This window comes from Lutjanus erythropterus, chromosome 17 (genome assembly GCF_056507025.1).
Source record: "Lutjanus erythropterus isolate fLutEry1 chromosome 17, fLutEry1.hap2, whole genome shotgun sequence".
Classification (NCBI taxonomy): Eukaryota; Metazoa; Chordata; class Actinopteri; order Lutjaniformes; family Lutjanidae; genus Lutjanus; species Lutjanus erythropterus.
Window position 1 is genome coordinate 26286111 of NC_139333.1, and position 24150 is coordinate 26310260.

Consider the following 24150-nt stretch of genomic DNA (forward strand, 5'->3'; position numbering starts at 1 on the left):
AATGCAAGATTACCAATAGAAGAAAGAAAGTTCTTTATTTTCAACATTTTCACTTTATTGTTGAAATGCAAAATGAAAAAAAAGAAAAGAAAACAATGCAGCACTAAGGCTGTTGTTGTAGTTTCAGATTCAGATTAATTTGCTAGCTAGCTACAGTTTATAACATCTACTAGCTACAGTAGTCATTTAAAAAAAAAAACAACAAAAAAAAAAACTTTCTTATGGAAAATCTACCAGTGTTAGCTTAATTAGCTATCTAGCTACAGCTAGAATAAAATCTGCCAAGGACAGTTGGTGTTCACATAACATCGACAGCTGGAGGCCAGAATTGAGAAGCTGCTTTTCTCCCTGAAATCAGGACACCCCCAACCCCCCTGCAAAATATAAATCAATAAAATAAATCAATAAATAAAAACAAACAAAACTGAATTTTGTGACTAAGTATAGAATATATAAAAAAATTTAAAGATCTTCAGGTACCATTTTCTTTCAATACTTATATCACTTCCTATACCTGAACTGTGGACAGATATAGAGTTCGTACTGTAGCTAATACTTCATTGTTGTTTGGCCTGCTACTGTTATCATTTGGTGAGTGCCACAGTCAAATGTGATGCATCAAGACAGCCAAAACAAGAAAATGAGCCTGGAATGAAAAGCAAATAGTCTCTCAGTCTGGTCAAATCAGTGCTTTCTAGTCACTGTGCACGCTCTCCTCTGAGTGCTACATCCACAAGGAAGTATTGATCAGCTCTTAGTGCTGGCTTCACCCAGACTGAAGTTATCCATGGTGCTGCTGCGCATCAGGAAGTGTGTGTTTGCTTCACGGCCATCGGTCCATATCCTTATTCAGATAGTGATGAACACGTAACATCATCATGTCCTGCCACAGCATCCTGTTTCACCCAGAAATAGGTGAAATTACAGATGTAATAGACAAATAAATTTTCAATTTAAACAGGCTGGTGGAAAAAAAAAAACTTATTAAAAAAACAAAATCAGAAAATCTGTTTGTCCGGCTCTCACCCCAGGCCCACTGTCTCCCAAATCTTTAACAACAGCTCACATATACAGAGTTTAATTTATAGAAAAGCTCAGTAATTTCCTAAAACAGCTGGTAACTGTAGTTTTTATTAAATGTTACTCAAACAAGAGTAGATAGTGGTTTTGTTGGGGACTATTTTCAGCTGCGGATTAAGACACAACTGGTGCTCTAATGAGTATTTCAGCCTGATAGAAGAGGCTTTGGATACACTTACAATACTTATTAGTAGGATTAATTTTACAAGATTTGCTGTCAATTAGAAAAATACAGATCATCACCAGACTTTTATTTTAATAGTTTGAAATGTTCTCAGCCATGTCACATCTTATCCATCCAGACAAATGCAGACAAGACTCCCTCCTTTTTGCCCGTGAAATTGTCCTCTTCACCCCTGCCCCTCGTCTCACACCACAGTCTGCGAGGCAGTGACAGTGACACCTGAGCTCCGAGGGTTTGACTTCCCATTAAAGTTTAACAGACACAGATAGGAGTGGAGGCAACAGAGGCAACAGGTACAGTAGAAGAAGCTCTCTGGGCCACACCTCCTGTCTGATTCCACATGGATCAATGGGGAGACGTGACTTTACTTTGAAGTAATGAATCCTAATTACCATGTTCAACTGGTCTGATCAGAAGTGTGTTCCCTGCTATTTCACACTGAAGCTGATTTACATGTTTGCAAGTCAGGACAAGTTAGCTGGAGACAATTTGGAGCTTGTAAACGATCAGTGTTGATTGTTGAGTGACATGCAGAACAATTCCCACTGAGAACCTCGTAGCTGAAGATGCTGAAGATGAAATACCGCCACAGGAAAATAAACAAATAAACCTATATATACATTCACAAAGAAAGTTTCATTTTGCTGTGGACATTCTCTACTTGCACAAGGTAGTGTGATGTATATCTGTTTTACATCTGTTTACTTCCTGTCAGATATACAAACTGAAATGTAAATATAAAACTACAGACCAGCACAAAAATGACAGCCACCAACGTAAACCACCATGTTCTGAACAGACAAAAACACTAACAAACTTACAAAACAGTCCCTAATTACAAACAGCTGTTCCCCGAATCCCAAATCCTGTCCTTTTTGTACTGAAAATTAACCGCTATACTAATAAATAATACGAACAACAACAATATTCTGATCAAATCAGTTATGTAGGATATAATCCCTGGTTTTAGTTATTAAAAACATCCTGTTTCTGTCTTTAAAATCTGTATTATTGATGTGTTTTCACTTGCACTGATTAGGAGATCATAAATAGCAGATTGTTGAACCTGTTTTAAACCAGATGACGGAGAATGCAGCTGCCACTTATGATAGAAATATCTATCATCATGTGACGCCAAATCTGCAGCTGATCTCCATAATATTATTACAAATAATGTTACTCTAAATTATTTTATTTTAATCCCTCTGACACGACATGAAGTGATGAGTCCCTGACCTGAATTTCACCCACAGTCACTCTACTGTGTGTGTGGGGGGGTTATATGACATCGCCTGCACCTGTGTCTTTGGTACCTTTCATGTAGTCTTAGATGACCATTAGCAACATTAGCTAGCTAGCATCATCATTTTCATTCAAACTCGACAGAAACAAAGTTACACTGACCAAAAACGTCTTGGTTTGTCTTTCCACTGCTCCAGCTGCCACCAACTCTCTTTGTTTGGTCAAAATAAACCCATAATTCACTGAGGTAGATGAAAATATTCTGCGTATACGCACTGCTTCTCCGACCTCTCTCTCTCAGCCCTCTTCCCATGATATTTTTACTTCTAACTGGATGAATAAAGGGTTAATTTCTACCAAACCAGAGCTGGTGATTGTTGGAGCAGTGAAAAGACGACCTAAGATGTTTTTTGTGAGTTTTATTTTGTTTCTGACTCCGACAAGGTGGCAGATATTAAGATTAACTGTACAGAAATAGCCAATCTTCTTGTGGACAGTCTCGTTACCTTATGTAGGTTATACAGAGGCATCAGTAATAACCAGTGTAGCGGCTTTAAGGATGAACAATCACTACATTTGTAGGCAAAGGTAACGTTACTATAGCACTGACAGTAGGTAAACAGAGGTGCAGCCTGTATAACGTCTCACACATCATTGTGCAAGTAGAGAATTATTCCAGCAATCTGAAACTATATCATGTCATTTGTGTAATATTTGCAGTGCTCACCCTTTCCCTTTCAATTATCTACTGCATTGCTCTGTGTTTGATTGAAATAAACAAACCCAGAGAATGAAAACAGTGCTTGCTGCATCATTTCCCTGTCTGAGACGGCCTGTCTCAATCACCCTCTGCTGAGAGGCTGCACAGGCCAAAGCCTCTCACTGCAGGGAGTGAAAAATCTCTCCAAGGACGGACGAGCTGAGGCGGAGGGAAGTTAACAATGGAGGAGTAAAAAAAATCTTTGCTATTAGGAGGGGGGGCGGGGATGAATGAGTCTGGCTCGTTCTGAGAGAGTCGGCTGCACAAGATAATGTGTAAATAACGAGGACGGCGTCTCTACTCCATCAACCGAACTGGTTAATTTCAGTTCTGTTCTGCTCTCGTTGTTTAATGAGAGAACAGCTGAAAGGAAGATTTTAACTGTGTCGTCTCCAGTGTCATAAACAACAGAGGAAAGTCTCACACTTCAGGCAGAATCTAGACAGCATGGTGTGAGCTACAACTTGAGCATATATTTGTTATATTTGGGGAAACTGGCACCATTAAGAGTACGCCGAATCAGCTATTAGCAGCTCCTGTTTGCAATGCCCCCATGGATGTGCAGACAAGTACCACTGCTTTACTTTGATGCTAAAGAAAACATAAAAATATAATGATTCTCAGGCAAGTTCTGGAGGTACAAACGCAGGGTCATTTTCATGATTTCTAAGCAGATTTATGGACATTTATTTGCAATTATTTACACTGAAGATACTGTTATCTCCACGATGAGTCACGCTGAATGTCAAAATGTGAGTTTCATGTCAGTGTGTTCAGATTTGACTGAGTTATGACTCTGAGAAGAAGTGCGATTTTGGATGCAAATTGCCGCAATCAGGCGCCAAGTGTTCTTAAGTACCTTAATTGCCTCCTTGAGCTGTGTGTCACAGGCACTACAGCAACTGTTGATGGTGTTGATACCTGCATGCACCTGTCTTTTACTTCCCGCAGTATCACGGCCTCACGTCTCTTCCTCCCACACTTTTTACTCCGCTATATTTATTTGATAACTTTAGTTACTAGTTATTTGCATATTAGATCAATAACACAAAATATAATTGACACAAACATTATGGTGCATTATTAGAGGTGTGTGTAGGATTTAATGGCATCTAGCAGTGATCTTGCAGGTCGCAAACACCTAGCTCCCCTGCAGAGTGTGTAGGTTCTCCACCCACTGTGCCAACAAAACACAAAAAGCTACATGTAAATAAAACACAACGATTCTTATATTCAGGTGATTACACACTCATGAAAACATTCTTATGGAAATTGTATTTCTGCCAACAAATCCCCGCAAGTCTTTCACACTGGTTCTTTGAGGTATGAAAAGGTAAACATTAACTGAAAATTATCCCCTCTGGATTTTGTTTGACATCTAGTGTCGGCAAAAATGTGCACATTCCACTGGCGACTAATCCAAGCTTTAACTAGGCTTATTTACTACAGTCAGGTTTTCTGCAGTTTTCAACAAGTTCAGACTTTTTAAGACCTTTTAAAGACCATTGTGAATGCAATTTAAGACCAGTGTTATGTCAGAGAAACACAGTTAAGTGTTTATTGGTTCAATGTTGGGTTTCGTATTGTAGCTGTCACAGTGTGGTCAAAACAAATCCCAAAACCACATTTAAAGGCAAGACTGAAGTTAAATACAACTTTATAGAGGCTCTGGTTTATATATATATATGAAAATAACTCAATTTTTAAGACCTGTTTAGAGTATATTTAAAGGAGAAATCTGTAGAATATTAACTGTAATAAATCATAAAATTACCATGATATGTTCCATTCACTGACAACAACAGTGCAGCCGCAGTATCAACCTTTTTAATTCCCATTCCAGGTTTGAATAAATGTTTGCGCCTGTTTCACATTAATTAGAGCTCAAATTAATGCTTTGCTTTTGCCGAATTAGTAAGTGTTGTGTAAGTGTAAATGTTGATAAACACTGCATCCTGCGGGGCTCCTGCGGGGCTCCTGCGGGGCTCCTGCGGGGCTCCTGCAGCCAGCCTATTTAATATAATATCTATGGCTCCAACTCACGATTTGCACTGCAGTACTCATTTTTGTCTGCTCAATGGCTACATATTGCCTAAAATTCAGATTATTGAGCTTTAGACTTTTTTAAGAACCTGCAGAAATCCTTTACAACATCGCTGTCACCCTGAACATCCCACTTAACCCCTTTCAAAAATCTGTCAATTCAATAAAGTAATACTTGCTGGTCAATATGAAAAAAGGAAGGAATGGTCACATATTTGTATTGAGCAGCTAAATCCAATTCAACTGCCAAAATTTAGTCATTTAGAGTCCTATAATATACATTTTTCTGCATAATGAGTACTGTTACCTTTTATACTGTAAGTATATTTTGATGCTCATACTTTTGTACCTGTAAAGTAAAATTTTAAATATATGGCTTTCACTTGTAATAGAGAATTTCTGTTGTTACTTTTACTTCTACCAAAGATCTGAGCAACACTAACTGACAGACTCTCTGCTGGAGCTGGAGTCAGTGGCTAATGAATGAAAAACCTCTGAAACAGATCAACAGCGTCTCCTAAAAGCTGCACTCCATCACAGTTTAGAAATGTTTACTCATGGTTGCTTCGGACCGTCCCTCATCAACATGAGCACTCCCGTTTGCATTAGGGACAGACAGGATGTTGACGCGCTGTGTTTTCTCTGGGACCTCACTTGGCAGCTCGTCCGCGCTCGTCCTGACAGCTCTGAATGAGACATCAGCACGCCGGCGTCACATGCGGTCACTTGAGTGGAATTCATATTCCATAACAGGCTCCCAATTAGCGTCCATTACAAGAGTGAAAACACTGCTGGAGCTCGGGGAGTGATGTCATTTCCTGTCCTGTCCAGGCTCTGCTCAGGTTTCAGCTGAGGGGTTTTAATGGTCCTCAGAGGCTGCAGCCTGTTTTTAAAGCGAGGTGGGACCCTGTCACAGCTGAGCTAATGTTTCCAGTTCAGCTCAGCGGTGGTTCAGTGGGTGTTCGACACACAGGAAAGGTGGAGTGTGGTTCTGACTGGGTGGGTGACATCAGTGACAACAGAACTGAAGGACACCAGGTGCCATGGCAACATGGGTGTGTCACAGGACGCCATGTGCTCACATGCACATTTGCAGACTTGTGGAGAACTACTTCATATGCTGTCAGTCTATCTTCATGCATGTTAGTATTGGCCAAAAGTATGTGGACAACCCTGTCTTCATGTGTACTTTCAGTCTAGCCCCCAAAAATGTGCGTGTCGCATGTGCAACTAGCTTATTCTGACTGATATGTCAGTTTATTGTTAGCAGCAACTCCTGGTGGATGTAGCAAATATGACAGAAATATAGGAGAAGTATAATAAGTGTGAAAGTGGTGGAGGAGGTTTAATTTATTTGCACAGTAAAACGGCACTAACAAGAGAGAGAGAAAAAATGCAAATTGTGCTGGTAGGATTTTAAAAAACCCTAGAGGATCCTAGAAGGAATCTCACCTCAATAAGCATTATACATAAGCAAATACATAAGACTGGATCAAAGAGCAAACATAACACGAGGTACATAAATCAAGCAAAAAACAAACACACTTTCACCCAGGAGAAAAAGGTTCAAGTCCTGAGTTCAACAAAAAATAAACTCAGAATGAATTAAAGTTTTTGAGTGATTTCTGTCACATGATGTACATAACATTTTAACTCAAACCACTATCTTTTTCTTGCCAGTTTCTCAGAAAGGTTGCCAGTGGCAACAAGGAAACCATTAACACAGTTTGGACAAATTGAGTGTTGAACATTCACAGATGAGAGCAATGTCTGTGAGTAAATGTCCACATACTTTTGGCCATATAATACTACGACAGCTGGAACTAATGATTATTTTCATTATATAATAATCTGATTTTTTTGCATGTTTGATTACATAAAACTGAGAAAAGCACACCAGCAAATGATCAGTTAATCAACTAATTGTTTTAGCAAAGATGACAGCAGGACAAAATATATTACAAGACAAAAAGTCCCACAATAAATGTTATCTTTGCTAAGCTTGGGTCCATTTTTACTGAGAGTGAGTCAGATAAGTGTTGATTCAACTTAATGGTCATTTTAACGCTGTGTTACTATACTGAGACTGGTTGTCTCTGTGATTGTGCAAACTGCCGATGCCTTAAAGTCAGACCACTGACCCCTGAAACCTCTGACTCTATCGAATGTTGGTGTCCCACCAGCTGTCTTTCTTTTTCCAACAACATCTAGTCAGAGAAGCAAATTTTATTTGTGCATCTTTAACATATTAACACACCAAAGATGTGAGCCAACAGAGGATCCGCTATGATGCTTGATTCTGATTTTACGATCTGTTCTGCGTCTGTAGGTCAAAGCTGAAGGGTTAAGAACTCACAGCAGCTGAGACGTTTCTCAAGACCGTCCTGAAAATGTTGGCAATACAAAGTGCTATGAGTGGTGACGAGTGTTAGAAAAGAGACCAGCAGAGTCATCAGGTTCATTTGAAGTCTTGAACAACTTACGTAACTTCACTCTGGTACTCTACTTAAGAACAATTTGGAGGCAATTTATTATTATGTTAAGATAAAACATTACTGGTCCCCAGGGGAAACGCCAGAAACTACTCAGCATTAGGGGTGGGGGAAATTTCCGATTCTTAGATGCATCGCGATTCGGACATGGACGAATCTGAATCGATTCACAAACGTCCAAATTTCGATTATTTAAATCTGTTAATTAAAGTGATACAGAAGCTTCTAAATAATGTGGAACTAAGAAGCGCGGTACGCGTCATCGCCGGGACACTTTGGGACGCGCACCTGGAGCGACACGCGCACAGCGGAAAACAAACATGGCCGACCGGCAGCCACCTCGCCATGAGGTACGAACAGCTCCTTCTAATTTAAAAGCAGCCGTGTGGAAACACTTCGGCTTCTACAACGTCGACGGCGGAAGCGAACTGGACAAGAGCCACGTTATATGTAAGTTGTGTCGAGCTAAAATAAAATACTTTGGCAACACAACAAACATGAGAAGCCGTAACTCGATTCCACCCGACGGAGGAGTCGGGGAGACGGCAGGCTGCTGTTGCTGCGGCTACTAGTGGCTACTGTTGGTACTTTCCAGTTTGCACATATTTCCAATAGTTTAATAAAATATAATCGAAATGAATTCTTATTACAAATGCGCTGTTTTTAAAAATTGCAAGTGACAAATGCTTATTCAGTGAGACAAAAAGAAATGTGTTTGTGAAAAAGTGCATCAATATACATAAAGATGCATCAATAATCGTTTTATAATCGAATTGTAGCCCCTGAATCGTAATCGTAATCGAATCGGCAGGTGCCCAAAGATTCCCACCCCTACTCAGCATTATATAAGGTAATACTATAATCCAATGATATAATATAGCATGGGTGTGGAATTAAGTCACACGACTTGAACATGAGTCAGACTTGAGTCACAAATTTAATGGTTTTATAATCAACTTGACAAAATCAAAAAAGACTCACCACTCCTCCTGGACTTTAACACCAGTGATTCGTCACTTTACTTGGACTCGAGCCTTTTGACATGAAAACATTTGACACCTTCCCCTGAAGCCCAAAAATTTAAGCATCTGTTAGAAAAGTGCAAATCCACAAATTAATTTATTGCAACTTGACACTTAATCATAATCAAGTTGCAGGAGAGAACCATGAAGGACTAATGTTATGTGACTGAGCTCCAGCTGGAACAAAGACAATTTTGTTCACATACAAAATCTACAAGATGTTCGACAAAAAATGAACTGCAGTATGCAAAATGTGCAGGACAAGACAGACAGAGATGCAACCACTTCAAACTTCATTCAACATCTGAAGCTGCACAAAGTAAAGTAAGTGGAGGCTAATATTAAGAAAGTTAATGTTACATGATGACCTGTTTAGGACTCAAAATGTAGGACTGTGGTGAGTGTGCAAAGACTTTAAACTTACTTGTGACTTGCAAAACAATACTTACTACCCTAAATACTGCATGTATTAAAAGCCATTTGATGATGATAAAATGGTATAAAAAATGCTGCTGAAATGTGTGGCACTTTGCGCCATGCATTATGAACACTACACATTATCCTGCAAAACAAGAAAATGACTTACTAAATGCATTATCTTTTCAGACAAGCAGGATCACAGTGTTTGTGGGTGAACAATCTCATGGATGACATGCTGATGTCACGTATGGCATCATGTGTGTGGCTAACGTTAGCAGTGGTGGCAGCAGCAGCCTGCTCTCCTTGCAGGTTAACGTCCACATGCCTGTGTTAAATGTGGTTACAGATTGCTCTGGCTGAATGATTATATTCCAGTTTATTCTGGCACAGCCTACATACAGTACAACCTTATTTTATTTAGCTAGATCAGAAACTGCCGAGATGTCATCTGCAAATGTTTAAAAAAGCAATTATTCTCAGTCAAAAGTCCCTGGATATTTTAAGGTGAAAGATGGCAGTGGAATAAGATTTTAAAAGCATAAAACTCTCTTTGCTTCTACATTTTAGCGAGTAAAGTGGCAGCTTCGCAGCATCCTGTTGACTGATTTGCAAACTTTGTAAACAAGAAAACTATTTTCTGTCATGAGCAGCAGCAGAGCAGAGGAGGTCGGCTGTCTGTCTGTCTCTCTGTCGGCTCCTTGGAGGCTCAGCAACAACCCAAAGCAGCGTCTCCATCATCACACTCCAGTGACTTCAATAAGGCTCCACTGGCAACGACATCTCCCTTAGTGGCTCCGTCGGTTTCACCCAAAAACCTCACGTCCAGGAAGAACGCACACAGACAAGTTCAGAAAACATGTCAGCGTGGCTATTTTATCTCTTTTAACCCAAAAATCCACTGCTGATTCGCAGGATTAAAAACCCCGTGAGGTAATTACATCTGAAACACGATCCAGTTCTGTGAGCATCAGCGTGGCACAAGGTGAATATATAATCATACACCTCCACTGTTCAGTCAAAGGAAGCTACTTTTTGTCAAAAGAGCCACCCCATCATCATCTCTTTCTATGCTAATTAGCTTCAGGGTAAAACTGTCAAAGCGTCATCTCATAACGTGCTGCGCTCTCACAAAGCAAAGTTTACACTGGAGGATAGAGAGGCTGCAGGATACAGAGGACGTCAAAAACAAGTGAAGAAGAGGTGGCAGGTAAATGAGTATGTGAGGCAAGCAGGAGAAATCAGGGTTTGACATTATGAATTCAAGTAAGACAAAGGGAATGGAGGGAAATATCAGATCAGAAACATGATGGGCAGTTTAATATTTTTAAAAAAATACATAAAAGTAATTTCATGTACTCTTCCTCCTTGTTATTTATGTAATTTTATACTGGTTGACTTTTTCAACAAATACTTACAGTTGGTGAATAAAAAGGATTCAAGTTTCTACTAAAGTCTACTAGATATTTCTTTCAGCCCTGCTTGATGTGGTTTTATGCTGTTTTAATGTATTGTGTCTGCTTATTTTTGCTTCAAAACATAACTAAATTAATATTGTCTGTCATGTTGCAAGCAAAAAATAAACATTTGGTAGTAGAAAAGCAGATTCCTTTCTTGATCACCACTGAAAACCATTAAAAAACATATATGCAGATTCTACTTGCATCTCTTATAAACTCATAATTACAGTGAAGCTTGCAGATCGGGTCAGCCTCCAACTGCTTCCAGGAATTCCTCATTAACAGACTCTCATCGTGATTAATGAGGAAAACTCGGACAGGTAGGAGAGCCCACACACACGCTTACAGCCTCACACACATACACACATACACACACGTGCAGGTACAACGGCGTGACAGTAATGCCTTGTAGTGATGCTCGTAACAAAACATCTCCCACCTACAACGGATCAACACCTCAGAGGAGCCTGGAGAGATGCAACACTTCACACTGTAAACAAAATGTCATCCATGTCAACTTGGTCCTGTTTCTTCTTTACCTTCATATCCTGAGCAGCCGCACGGAAACCTGCTGCACTCTGAGAACTACGGGTTCCAAAAGGGTTCTTCCTGAAGGACTGATGTGTTACCCAGAACCGTTTGCTTCTGAAGAACTCTTTTTTTAAAAGAAATGTTTGTCTTTCTGGAAGAAAGAGTTCTTCAAGGATCGTTGAAATCCTTCTGTGAAGGGTTCTTTGTACGATTGTATAAGAAGAACCGCCTGGGTGGGTTCTACCTAAAACCCTTGGAATATAAAAAGGCTCTTGGTAGAACCCCCTCAGTGGGTTCGAGTTACAACCCTGAGAACATGAAAAGGTTTTTGCAAGAACCCTCTGCATGTATTCTAGATAAACCTCCGGGAATATTAAAAGGTTCTCCATAGAAAGCTCAGAGAGTATTTCAGATAAAACCTTTGGATATGAAAAGGTTCTCAGTCAAATCCTCTCGGTGTGTTCTAGCTAATACCCTTGGAATATAAAAAGGATCTCTGTAGAAACAACTCAGTGTGTTCTAGATAAGAGCCTTGGAATATATAAGGGTTCCTGACAGAGCTTCCAGGGTGGGTTCTAGCTAAAACCCTTGGAATATAAAAAGGTTTACAGTAGAATCCCCTGGGTGTGTTCTAGATAAAACCCTTTGAATATAAAAAGGTTCTCGGTAGAACACCCTTGGTGGTTTCTAGATAAAAGCCATAGAATATAAAAACACTCTGTAGAACCCCCGATTGTGTTCTACAAAAAAAAGGTTCTTGGTAGAACTAGCTCAGTTGGAACCATTACACCACAGAAGGGTTCTCTGTAGTCGTAAGTATAATCCTTAATGTTGGGTGCTAGGTAGAACTCTTTGAAAGCGTTCCAAATCAAACCTTCATAAAAGGTTTTCTCTATGGGACAAGCTGAAGAACCCTTTAGGGTTCTAGTTGGCACCTTTATTTCTCAGAGTGTACCATTAACCCTAACCTGAAGTGTTCCATTTAGCTCCCAGGACAGCAGAGTCTCACTGTATTCAGTGTAAAGCAGCTTCGCTCTGAATACTAATTATTTCCACATAGGGCGATCAATGATCAGATCCTGAGGATGTTGTTGGAATCTGCACATGACACACACACACACACACATACAACAGTGTGTGTTTGACAAATGGGCTCATTATCTTTCAGCTGACAGTCGAGGAGAGTAAAAAGAAAAAAAAAACATCACTATAATTTATGTTCACCTCTACGGAGCCATTTGTACTAATCTGATGTATATATGCAAGACAGGAAGCCAAATGTGGAACCTTTCTACAAGAACAAAACCCTGAAGCTCGCCGTTGATGAGCTGTCAATGGAGTCGTGACAACAGAGCATCTGGAGCCAATGAGACGTCCAGGCGGCAGGAGGTCAGGGGCTGTTGAGGATGCAAGACTGGATTTAGCACCCATGAGGACTCCTGGCTGAATCCAAACGTCTGCAATCTTAATGGAGGGCGTCCCTGCAAAGTCCAACAGCGCTGTCCAAACCATCCAACAAGTAACAGGAATTTAAATCTATAGACTGGGGCAGTTACGAAGTCCCAGTGTACCATGTTTTTAATGATTACACAACATTTTGTATGTACGTACACACACATACACAGAATATGCATGGAACTAGAGCTGCAACGATTAATCGATTAATCGATTTGAGAGCACAAGGTAAGAAGTATGACACACGACCAGAAAATAGGGCTGAACGAATTTGAAAAAAATATCTAATTGCGAATATTTTGACTGATATTGAAATTGCTACATTATTTGTGATATTAATTAATATTTATTAATATTAATTTGACATATTTTGCCTGTAACAAATATTGCAGCTCCTGCAATTTGAAAATTGCAGAAAGCAAAATTGCAATTTCGATAAAATTTCGATTTATCATGCAGCCCTACTTGTGGTAAATGTCTTTGAATCGCATATACACACAGCATCACAAATAACCAAATATATAGCTTGTCTAAACATGTATGAGTTAAGCCCTGCAACAATTCATCAATAAATTGATGAATTGTCAATTGCCACCTATTATGATAATCGATTTTTTTATTCACAAAATGTCCAAATATGGATATAATTCCTTGAGATACTGGGTTGGTCATGTCCATGGACACAAGTGAGGTCTAAAGATCTGTCTCATTTAATGCATTTTATCTAGAGCTGCAACAATTAACCGATTGATTATTGACTAATTATTAAATTAACAAAAAGACAAGTAATGGGTAATCCTTTACAAGAAGCATCTTTACTTGTTTAAAATCTGTGGAAAATTTGCAGAACTGTTTTCTGAAATCTGTGGCGCAGATTTTGGGTATGTGGAACTGCAACAATTAATCTCTTAATAATATAATTGCCAGCGGTTTTGATAACTGACTAATCAGAAAAAAACAGAACAGAAGAAAAAAGTTAAAATTCTCTGATTACAGCTTCCTAAATGTGAATATTTTTTGGTTTCTTTACTCTTCTCTTACATTAAATTGGATACATTTGGGGGTTGTGAGTAAAACAAGACATTTGAGGCTTTGGGGAACATTGATCGACATTTTTCATAATTTTCTGTCATTTTAAAACAAACATCTAATCAATTAATCAACTTGACATGTTGATGATGAGCACATCAACTCTTCCAGCACGTTACAGTATGTAACCAAAGTCTGTGAGGATTCAATCCACAAGTCCGGAGGATGCACATCTGGATTCAGCATGCTGTGTGTGGGTCCAATCAACACCAGAGGACAAAGACATGTTGACATGACATATAATTGGAGGATTATTTCTTCACAGTATCTGCACTTTGTTCCATCTCCCATGAATCTCAGCATCAAACTGTTCAGGTTTGTGCTCAGAGCAGCAGCAGCGACTGGCCCGACAGATTAAACCGTGTCACAGAGAGGAGCAGAGGTCTGTGAGCATGTCAGGACCACCGCGGAGCAACAAGTCCCGTCTTTTCCCCCCGCTCCTGCTGTCACAATGTCATATAAAGCTTAACAAGCACGGCTGGTTACACGAGTTCTTCCTCAGGTTTCACTGAGGGGAGACGGAGAGGAACGAGCCCGGCATCAACAGCGGAAAACCAAAGAATCATTGGTCACAGGTCCGTCCATCAATCAGAGAGGCCCTATTTGTTCCTGCAGCCCAGAGTACGACAGGGGAAACAATAATGCATGAAATTAATAACCCAAAAATAATGAAGCCATTACAGACATGCCTGAAAATAACATGCAATTTACTGTGCTGTCTTCAATCACCAAAGCTAACACACTGACATGTCATCACTCTTAGAAACAAGGGTTCCAAAGGAGTTAAGGGCTGAGGTTCTACCCAGAAAAATTTGCTTCTGAAGAATCCTTTTCTTTGGTTTGTCAAGGCTTCTTTGTAAAACTAAAGGTTCCATTAAGAACCCTTTTCATCCAAAGAACCCTTTTTGAAAGAGAGAGTTCTTTGAGGCTTGTTGAAACCCCTTAAGAACTCTTTTGTCAAGGGTTCCCTGTACCATAACATAAAAGGGTTCTCCTATGAGGTGAAGCCAAAGAACCCATTATGGTTTTAGTTAACACCTTTATTTTTCAGAGTATAGTTTCAGTACTAACTGGGGTTCTGTCACCTGCAGCCTGAACGTTCCACAGTGACAATCAGAAACAATTTCGCAGCCTGTTGATGGAGATTAAAAACCCATTTTCCAACATGTCTTTAATAGATTTTTTTTTTCTGCTGTCAGTCTTATCTCACCTTGACATTCTTTCTTTGCTGAACCTGGACCGACATTTGTTCTCCGCTTTCCATGTTTTTATTGAGACATTTTTTCTGTCCACAGCCTCTGTCTCGTTTATCAGCGACACACAAAAATGTGAATGAGAAGATGAGTTTAAAAATACTCTGCAGCAGAAGTGACGGAGCCAAAAGAGGATTAGGCCATGTCCCCTTCCTGCCATAACCTCGCTGTGCTCACAGAGAGTTACACATTTTCATTCAGTCGCACAGTTTACGCAGCATTACGCAGGATTAATGGTGCAGCCTGACTGTTTTAGAGATGAATTTAACTGTGTCTGAACCTCTCTTGACCTATATCCTCTAACTGGAGCAATGCAGCAATGTCGTCCTGAAGGGAGATGCTGCTTCATTAGTTCTGAGGATGCTCATGTGCCTGTTTTCTGCACAGAGTTAAACTATAAAGACAGATGGGCGTTTCAGAAGCTCCAAATGGTACAAAGGCAGAGAGAATAAATAAATACCCTCAAGCTTTAAATTTAATTCCCTTTGCCACAATCCAAATCTAATCCATGAACCAAAATGAGCATGCAAGTAAGTTTTAAATACATTTGATGGAGAAAAACAATACAACTGGATTAGATACACGTCTGACGTGATCTATATATTCAGACTAGGCCTAATTATACACTCTTACAAATAAGGGTTCTAAAAGGGTTCTACCTGAAGGGCTGGGGTTCCACCCAGAATCATTTACTCCTGAAGAAGGGTTTGTCAAGTGGTCTTTGTGAAACTAATGGTTCCATTAAGAACCCTTATCATTCAAAGAACCCTTTTTGGAAGAAAGAGCTCTCTTTTGTGAAGAGTTCTTTGTACTATTAGATACTAGATAAAACCCTTGAAATACAAAACTGTTCTCTATAGATCCCACTGAGTGTGTGTTCTAGATAAAACAAACTTTTCAAATATGAAGGGCTTTGTAAAATCCCCTTGGTGGGTTCTTGATAAAAGCTTTGGAATTTAAAAAGGTTCCTGGTAGAACACCCTGAGAGGGTTCTGGATAAAACCCTTGGAATATAAAAAGGTTCTCTGTAGAACCCACTGGGTGGGTTTTAGTTAAACCCTGGGAATAAGAAAAGATTCCTTGTAGAACCCTGAGTGTGTTCTAAATAAAACCCTTGGATTATAAAACAGGTTCTTAACAGAACCCCCTTGTTGGGTTCTAGATAAAAGCCTTGGAATATTAAAGGGTTCTCTGTAGAACCCCATACAGACCCTCCTTCCTCTATAGTTAGATTTAGATGTCTTAATACATCCTGCATAAAGTTAAATGATCATAAAAATCATTACTTATCTATTATAATTCCACCTGGCAACACTGCAAACATTTGGTTTTGTTATTCTAAAATCTGTGGAACATAAGGAACCCGTAACCTTCAATGCAAACCAGGTGATGCGAGCTGCCAAGGTCATGGAGGAAATCTCACCAATTACCTGAGTGGCCAGCAGCGAGGCTTCATGTTGGAGGCTCTACCCTCTAAATATGACTAATTGCCCCTGCTGTTCTGCTTCTTATGATACAGGTTAGAACTCATTACCGGGATGTTCTGCTTCACTGGGCTCTGGTGCTCCGGCTCTCAAGCAGATGAGAGGGAATAAACAAGCACCTGGCCTTGTCCACGCACAAACACACACATTTTTATGTTTATATACTTGCAAATAATTGGTTGGTTTTATCTGCTAAAGTGCATTACAGCGTTTGTCCCTTCGAGCTCCAGTAAGGCACAATTCCGGTATTTTTCTTTCTTTTTTTTTTTAGTAATGGGTAAATGTCCTCCAGGGATTTCTGCTACCTCTGCCAAGTCCACTCTGTTGGGCATTAGCTGCAGTAATACCTTTTTCATTGATTTGTATCAGCGCCTCTGCTTGCAGTCTGCGTGTGGGTGAGCAAGCTACAACATAGCTTGACACAAAATCCTTTCCGTGTGCCAGCGTCGTCAGTTACTGCCGTCAGCCAAGCAAAACAAACAGGTTATAGTGCACTTACACCACCGCAGCAATGTATGCCTTAAAAGAAACCCGGAGCGAGTTCTTCAGGCAGTGACAGGCTGCAAATCAAATGTTGAAACACAGCGATGATTCGTTTGGATTATTTGAAGAGGGGTTGTATGAGGTACTTAGCCATAATCAGTGTATTACCTGCAGTAGATGGTGGCTGGCTTCTTCCCAGTTTGTGGAAGCAGCAGGAAGGAACACAATGAACTGCTGTGTACAGGGTCAGCAGCAAAATGTCTTTTAGCCACTTAAAATAATCTAGATCAGTTTAAGTCTACGCTTAAGCCAAATATTGGTCTCTTCAAACCTACCGAACTCCATGGGTGAAATTGGCAATTTTATCACTCACAAAACAGGAGTTACTTGTTTGTCTTGTTGTGTGACTTTGGTGTTTTAAAAGTTGAGTTCTGGTTCATTTAAGTCACACAATGACACAAACAAACAAAACAATCGAGGCAGCAGTAGACCAAGAGCTCCTGTGTTGTGCCAGGTAAAATTATGCTTTCTTTTGTTTGGTTGAGGGATATTTGGCTTATTTATGACAGAAAAGGCCATCTGATGGTGAGGTAAAGCAGTGAAAAAATTCCAAATATAGCTTCAACTTTAATTGATATTGATTTTTTTTTATATAAGTGGGCCTTTTATAGGGGTGTCACAATTCTCTGAATCCATGACTCAATTTGACTTTTGACATTAAAGGGACAACTCAGTCCAAAATCAAAAATACATATTTTTCCTACAACCTGTAGTGCTATTTATCCATTTAGATTGTTTTGGTGTGAGATGCAGAGTTTTGGAGATATCGGCCGTAGAGATGTCTGTCCTCTCTCCAATATAATGGGACTAAATGGCACTCAGCTTGAGGTGCTCAAAGCTCCACAAAACAAACAAAAAAACATTTGAAAAATTCAAAACCTTTCCAAAAATCTTGACCTGGTCCCTCAAGATAATCCACAGACCAAACTGTGAGCAGTTTCATGTAGAAACTACTTTTCTGTCTGCAGTAAAATCTACCAGTAAAGATCAACGGATCATTGTTGATCATTTGCACTGTTCATTTACATTTTCTTCTTTTAAATTCCCAGGCCGTTGTGTTTGCTGTCAGTGAAGAGACATAAAAAGTCCCTGTTTGCGCTGTATTGTCTTTGAAGTGTTGCCCCCCCCCCCCCCCGACGCTGGTAGACAACGGTGACAGACAAATAACATTCTGGGAAAATCACTGATAATGCCTTTGATTTTGATTATTAAAAGTAAAATGTTGTGTTGAACGATTTTTAATTTAATACTGAAATTGAGACGCCACTACTCTTTTATTAAGAGGATAAAATACATTTTATTGCTGGCCCTGTGCACAGCGGTACATTTCTTAGCTACACACTTTCCTCCACACTCCTGCCGCTACCACCACCTACTGTAGGTAATACACTGAGTATGGACAAGCACCTCACACAACCTCACTTCAAAAAAATCCTAACTATCCCTTTAAGGTTATGCAACAATTACAAAGGGTTAAACAACATTTGATCCAATTGCCAAAGGCACAGTGTTGACATTGACTTTCAGTTACGAGCTAAGGGTGGGGTTGACAAACAGAGGGTGAGGAGACAAAGACTTAACAACACCTATTGAGAACTAAGCTGCAGCAACACCTCCTCAACTGGAATTCTGCTGTGATTCCTCTCTGCACAGTCTGATTTGACCTGCAGGCCGAAAGAACTTACAACACCTGTGACTCCCTGACAGAAACCACGGTCTCACTGTAGAGATACAAGGATCAGGTTGCTTCATGACACAAGAGGAATATAGAGCTTTTTTTTGCTTCTATGGGAACCAAAATGGGTCATGTGTTTCTTGAGGATAATTTAGCGATCCCCAGGTCCTGACTGAGATTAACAAAACCTCTAGATTTATCTGTAGCATCGAGCCTCGCAGGAGAAACAAGACACACCGATAACATATAAATCACATCAACCTAAGCACACTAATCTAAAGTATTCTTACATTTGCATACTATCTGATGCCGCTCCGTGCAGTCAGGATTTACCAGGATTAATCACTGCTACATTCATCAACCGTGACATGTCACCATGTTTGAATGTTACAGTATGTGAGGCACTAAAAGAGAACTTGGACTCAACTTCTAGGATTAAAAAAAGCTTTCCTGGAGCTTGACACCAAAAAAAAAAAAAAGCAAGCATCATTTTGTCTGTGGGCATTTAACCTAGAATTTCCAAGGTTATTACAATCATCTAGCTCGCTTTCCCAGGGGTGTAGCTAACAGTTATGGGTCCCCTCCACCCCTTCAAGACACACACTGTCACACAACTGTCCAACATCACCAAAGAACTGCCAGTCACACCATGCCCAGAAAGACTTATTGCTATAACATTTGGTACCAAAGAAAAAGCTATAAAACTACGAAATGAATTCAAAAATAAGACCCTGAATTCTCACAGTCTGAAGCATTGGGTCAAACATATACTTAAAATCGATCACTTGACACTAGAATGCATTTGTAATAAGGACACAGATGGATATATAAACTTGACTGACCAGTTTTTATTGGACTTATTACTATTTATAGGAGTTGCCCAAGGCTCAATCCTTGGACCTCTTCAAATAATCATTTATATGCTTTCATTAAGTCAGCCATAATAATTAAATCACCAATCATACTTACGCCAATGACACCCAAGTGTACTTAATGCTGTCACCGAATGACTACCATCCCATTGATGTTCTCTGCAACTGCACTGAAAAAAATACTGATTTAATGTGCATGTTTATCCCTAAATACAGACAAAATTTAAATAGACTAGAATAGAAAAACTTGTCAATTATTGTCATAGTCTCAGACTTGGTGCTTGTTTGGCTCCATGTCCTCGACAAGCAAAAACTAAATCAGAAATCTTTGTGTCGGTGTCGCACTCACAATTAGGCCTAAGTCTGAATATTTAGAAAATCTATTCAATATCTCGTCAGACTATTCATCGTAAAAGGATAGTTTGGCAGATATGCTTATTAACTTCCTTGCTAACAGTTAGAGGGGATGATTGATGCCCCTTTTATGTCTGAATGCTAAATATGAAGCTATAGCTAGCTTGACTCTGTTCAAAGATGAAAAAAATCTCCCTATCAGCGCCTTTAAAGCTCATTAATAAACATGTTAGATATTGTTTATTTAATCCGTACAAAAATGTTTCATCTTAAACAGAGCCAGGCTATCTGTTTACATCTGTCTCCAGTCTCAATGCTAAGCTAAGCTAACTGTCTCCTGGTTTGAGCTCTATATTGACCATTAGGGTTGTTCTGATACCAATAACAGTATCAGAAATGCATCTGATCCAGCCTAAAATGCTGGATTTTACATTACAACACTTCACAAATCTCACATCACTCTTGTCAAAGTGAAATCAGCTAATGTGCCAATTGCTAATTTATCATCTCTTATTTAAAAATTGCTTTAATTAGGTGAAAATTTCACCATTATCTTGTCTCAACATCGAATTAAAGGAAACATTTACAGGTAAGACCAACTGCTAATGCTAGCTACACAGACCATCTGCCAAATTTAGCAGCACGAACCAATGGCTAATGTTAGACACAAAGACCAACTGTTAGCGTTAGGTACACAAACCAACTGCCAATTTTGGCTACACAGACAAACCGCTAATGTTAGCTACACAGAAAAACCTCTAATGCTAGCTACATAGACCAACCGCCAACTTCAGCTTCATGGACCAACCACAGACCAACATCCAACTTTAGCTGCATAGACCAACAGCCAACTTCAGATACACAGATTAGCCGACAGCTACACAGAGCCACCGCTAACATTAGAGGTAATCCAAAAGTAATGGGAAGTAATCAAGTTATTTTAATGTACTGATTACATTTTTAAAGAGGTAATTAGTAACTGTATCTGAATACATTTTTTAAAATAACCGTCCCAGCCCTGTAAATACACACATGTTTACCCCCCCTGCAGGGTGCCCGGGGCCGCCCTGTGCTTTTATTGGTCAGCGGGAAGCAGCCCTGCTCCTTGGGTACCATGTCCGCTCCCTCCTCATCTGTGTGCGGATACGCTCCTCCCTGCTGAGCTCAATCAATCTCACAGCGTTCACACTGCAACTGTGACCTACACTGACAGTTAATGCTTTGTGCAAATCAAACCAGCTGAGCAGCAGAAGCCCATCGAGTGAATGACTGAATACTGTCAGCTGGCAGCCGACACACACACACGCACACACACACACACACACACACACACACACACACACACACACACACACACACACACACACACACACACACACACACACAGAGGCTGTTTGAGTCACAGCCAATAAAAACAGCAGATAAACACGTCTTCTTGTCATAAATGCAGCTCTTACCTGCCCACTGTTTGGTTGGCGAGCTGTCTCATTCGGTTGAACTGCTTCTTCATCTTGTGTTTTTCTGCGTTACCACCGGGCGGTACAGCCTCTCCACATATCTCATTGATAGAATAAAGTCAGATCTCCGCGCTGATCTACGGCAGACGAGGAGGTTCAGTCTTTAAACATCCAGTTTGTGGGGAAACATTGAGTTAAATCCTCCTCATTTCGCTGATGAGGACTGCGTGTCTCTGTCATCCGCTCCGCTCCGCTGCTCCAGAGATGCTGGACCGATTCCTCTCTCTCCCCCAACACTGACAGCTCGCTGGCGACACGACGCTCCGCGCCGGTGCAACATGGGAAATGTAGTTTACTGAGGTCTCTCCTCCAAAAAACACAGAGGGTCATTTTTAATCTTTTTTTTTAAATAATTTATTGCAAAGTATGTTGATTACTTATTTATAGTACTCAATAACAGTATCTTATGGAAGCTCATTTCCGCCAGTGAAAGAAAAAAATAAGTCCCATCCCCAATGTAGTGTAACATTGAGTTTTGTTTTTGTTGTTGTTGTTGTTGTTGTTGTTGTTTTAAGTTCTTAGAATGACATTTTTAAAAAAGCTGAAATTATGTGATTAAAAGCCAGGATTGTGAGATTAAAAAAAAAATCAAAATCATGAGATTTAAAAAAGTCAAAATTATGAGTGGAAAAGTCACAATTATGAGATTTTAAAAGTAATACAAAAATAAAAAGCCATAATTATAAGATAAAAGTCAAAATCATTAAAATAAAAAAGTCAAAATTATGAGATAAAAAGTGGAAAAGATGAGATAAAAAGTCATAATTATGAGATTTTTAAAAAGTCATTATGAGATTAAAAAAATGTTCGTTTTTTTTAATCTCATAATTATGATTTACCATGGGAATATATTTTTCTTTCACTGGCAGAAATTGGCTTCCATAGATATCTAATACTATGACTTAAGTCGTGGTGGAAATCAGGCAAAATAAGTTTGTATTTTTAATTATTTTTTATTTTGTTTGGTTTGGTTTGGTTTCAAGAGTGTGTTATCTCATTTCAGTTTATTTTTTATTGTTTAATATTTTAGTTTTAGTTTAGTTTTTATTGGTTTCAGTTACAGCCTGGCTGATATATCCACCATATTATATTATATATTGACCTATAACAGCAATATCACTCAATATTAGCCAGCTTTGTAGCAGCATTTTATGTATAGTTTATTTGATCCTTTTTCTTAATTCAGTTTTAAAATAAATATTTTTTTATTCTTATAACTATTAAAATATCTGTAAAAGTTAACTGTTTCAATACCCTGATGTCATTTTTAAAGTTTATTATTAAGCTGTAAATTATCCCGCCTCACAAGTGTTTTGAGGGATCATTACAAAAATATGTTTATTCATACATTTTATACATTATATTCTGTATAAAGAGTATTGGCCAATATACTGATATTCATTCATTCATTCATTCATTCATTCAACCTTTATTTTTACTAAAGAGATCATCAAAGAGCGACACTCATTTGCAATGACATTGAGTCAACTGACCTTTTTCACAGCAGCCATTTTGACATGAAATAAGATAAATGCAGGTGTTACTAATGATATTAATTAAGGTTCTGTTTCATTCAGGTCAAACAGACTCAGGCTGCTGATACAGAACATGTTGGCTCACTGGAAAGACTAAATGAAACAGGACCTTAATTAGTATCATTGCTTCTGTGAAAAGGGTCTATTACAAATAAGAAAAGAAAAGAAAAGAAAAGGAGAAAACAATACATGGAGAAAAAGCAATATCACAGTTAGCCAAAATATCATTAAAACGGGCTAATTGACTAAAATAAATAAAACACTAAAATACCACACACTAAAATTTTGCATTTAAGGTAGATAGTTTGATAATTAATTAAAATAAAAAATAAAAAACCAAACAAAAACAACAACAACAGTTATTTAAAAGGATCAAATGTCTAAAATGTCTAAAAGATATATTTTAAGGAGACACTGTATTTTATTCTAGGAGTCAGCTGCACTAAAACTAAAAAGTCTTTGTCTAAAAGCCTAAAAGGGACTTTCCTAATTTGCCATGGAAGCAAAAAAATGTAATTATGTGATAATAGTTAAAGTCATAGTAACAAGTAAAGTAATGGCCATCAGTCAGGGGTCATTTCAAGGAGATTAAAAGCCCCAAACTCGTGCTTTGCATGAAAGCACAGGTCATTTTAAACTTCTTGGTTTAATGAAAAAATTGAAGGCATTTAAGGTATAAAACAATGTGTTTTGGCTGATTCTAAGTAGGTTTTTAACTGTTGTGGTAAATGTGAGCAGCATCACATGACTGTCCAGTTCGTTATCATGTCACATCTATTATTGACTGTTTACTGCAGGTTTAATGTCTGATGTGTTTGGCCTGTGCTAGAAATGTCAGACGGTCTCAGTAAGGACTATTTATAGCCTGCAAAAAAGGAAATGTCAGACCTGAATATTCATAATGGCTATTAATTAAATATATGTGCAGCCTTTATTGCCTGTCCAGGTGAATTTTTATTACCAACTTCAATCTTAATATGACAGATTTTGAAATTAAGCTCCATGTTAATGTCTCTGATAAAAAAAAAAAAAAAGTGTAAACTACAGCTTGATTGGATTTGATGTGGGCTTTTCTCTGCTCTGCTGTTTTTGGCAGGTGAACAGCATCATCTTGTGGCTGCAGGAGTGAAGTAGAGAACTCT

General features: G+C 39.0%; 1 protein-coding gene across 1 annotated transcript in view; it reads right to left on the reverse strand.

Annotated features, from left to right (window-relative positions):
- LOC146312328 (rho GTPase-activating protein 44-like) overlaps positions 1-21704 on the reverse strand; it is a 102414-nt gene extending 80710 nt beyond the window's left edge. Inside the window, exon 1 of the mRNA XM_084741690.1 lies at positions 21414-21704. Within this exon, the coding sequence (XP_084597816.1) occupies positions 21414-21466 (53 nt within the window). The 5' untranslated portion in view covers positions 21467-21704. The remainder of the gene's footprint in view (positions 1-21413) is intronic.
- Between the last annotated feature and the right edge of the window lie 2446 nt (positions 21705-24150).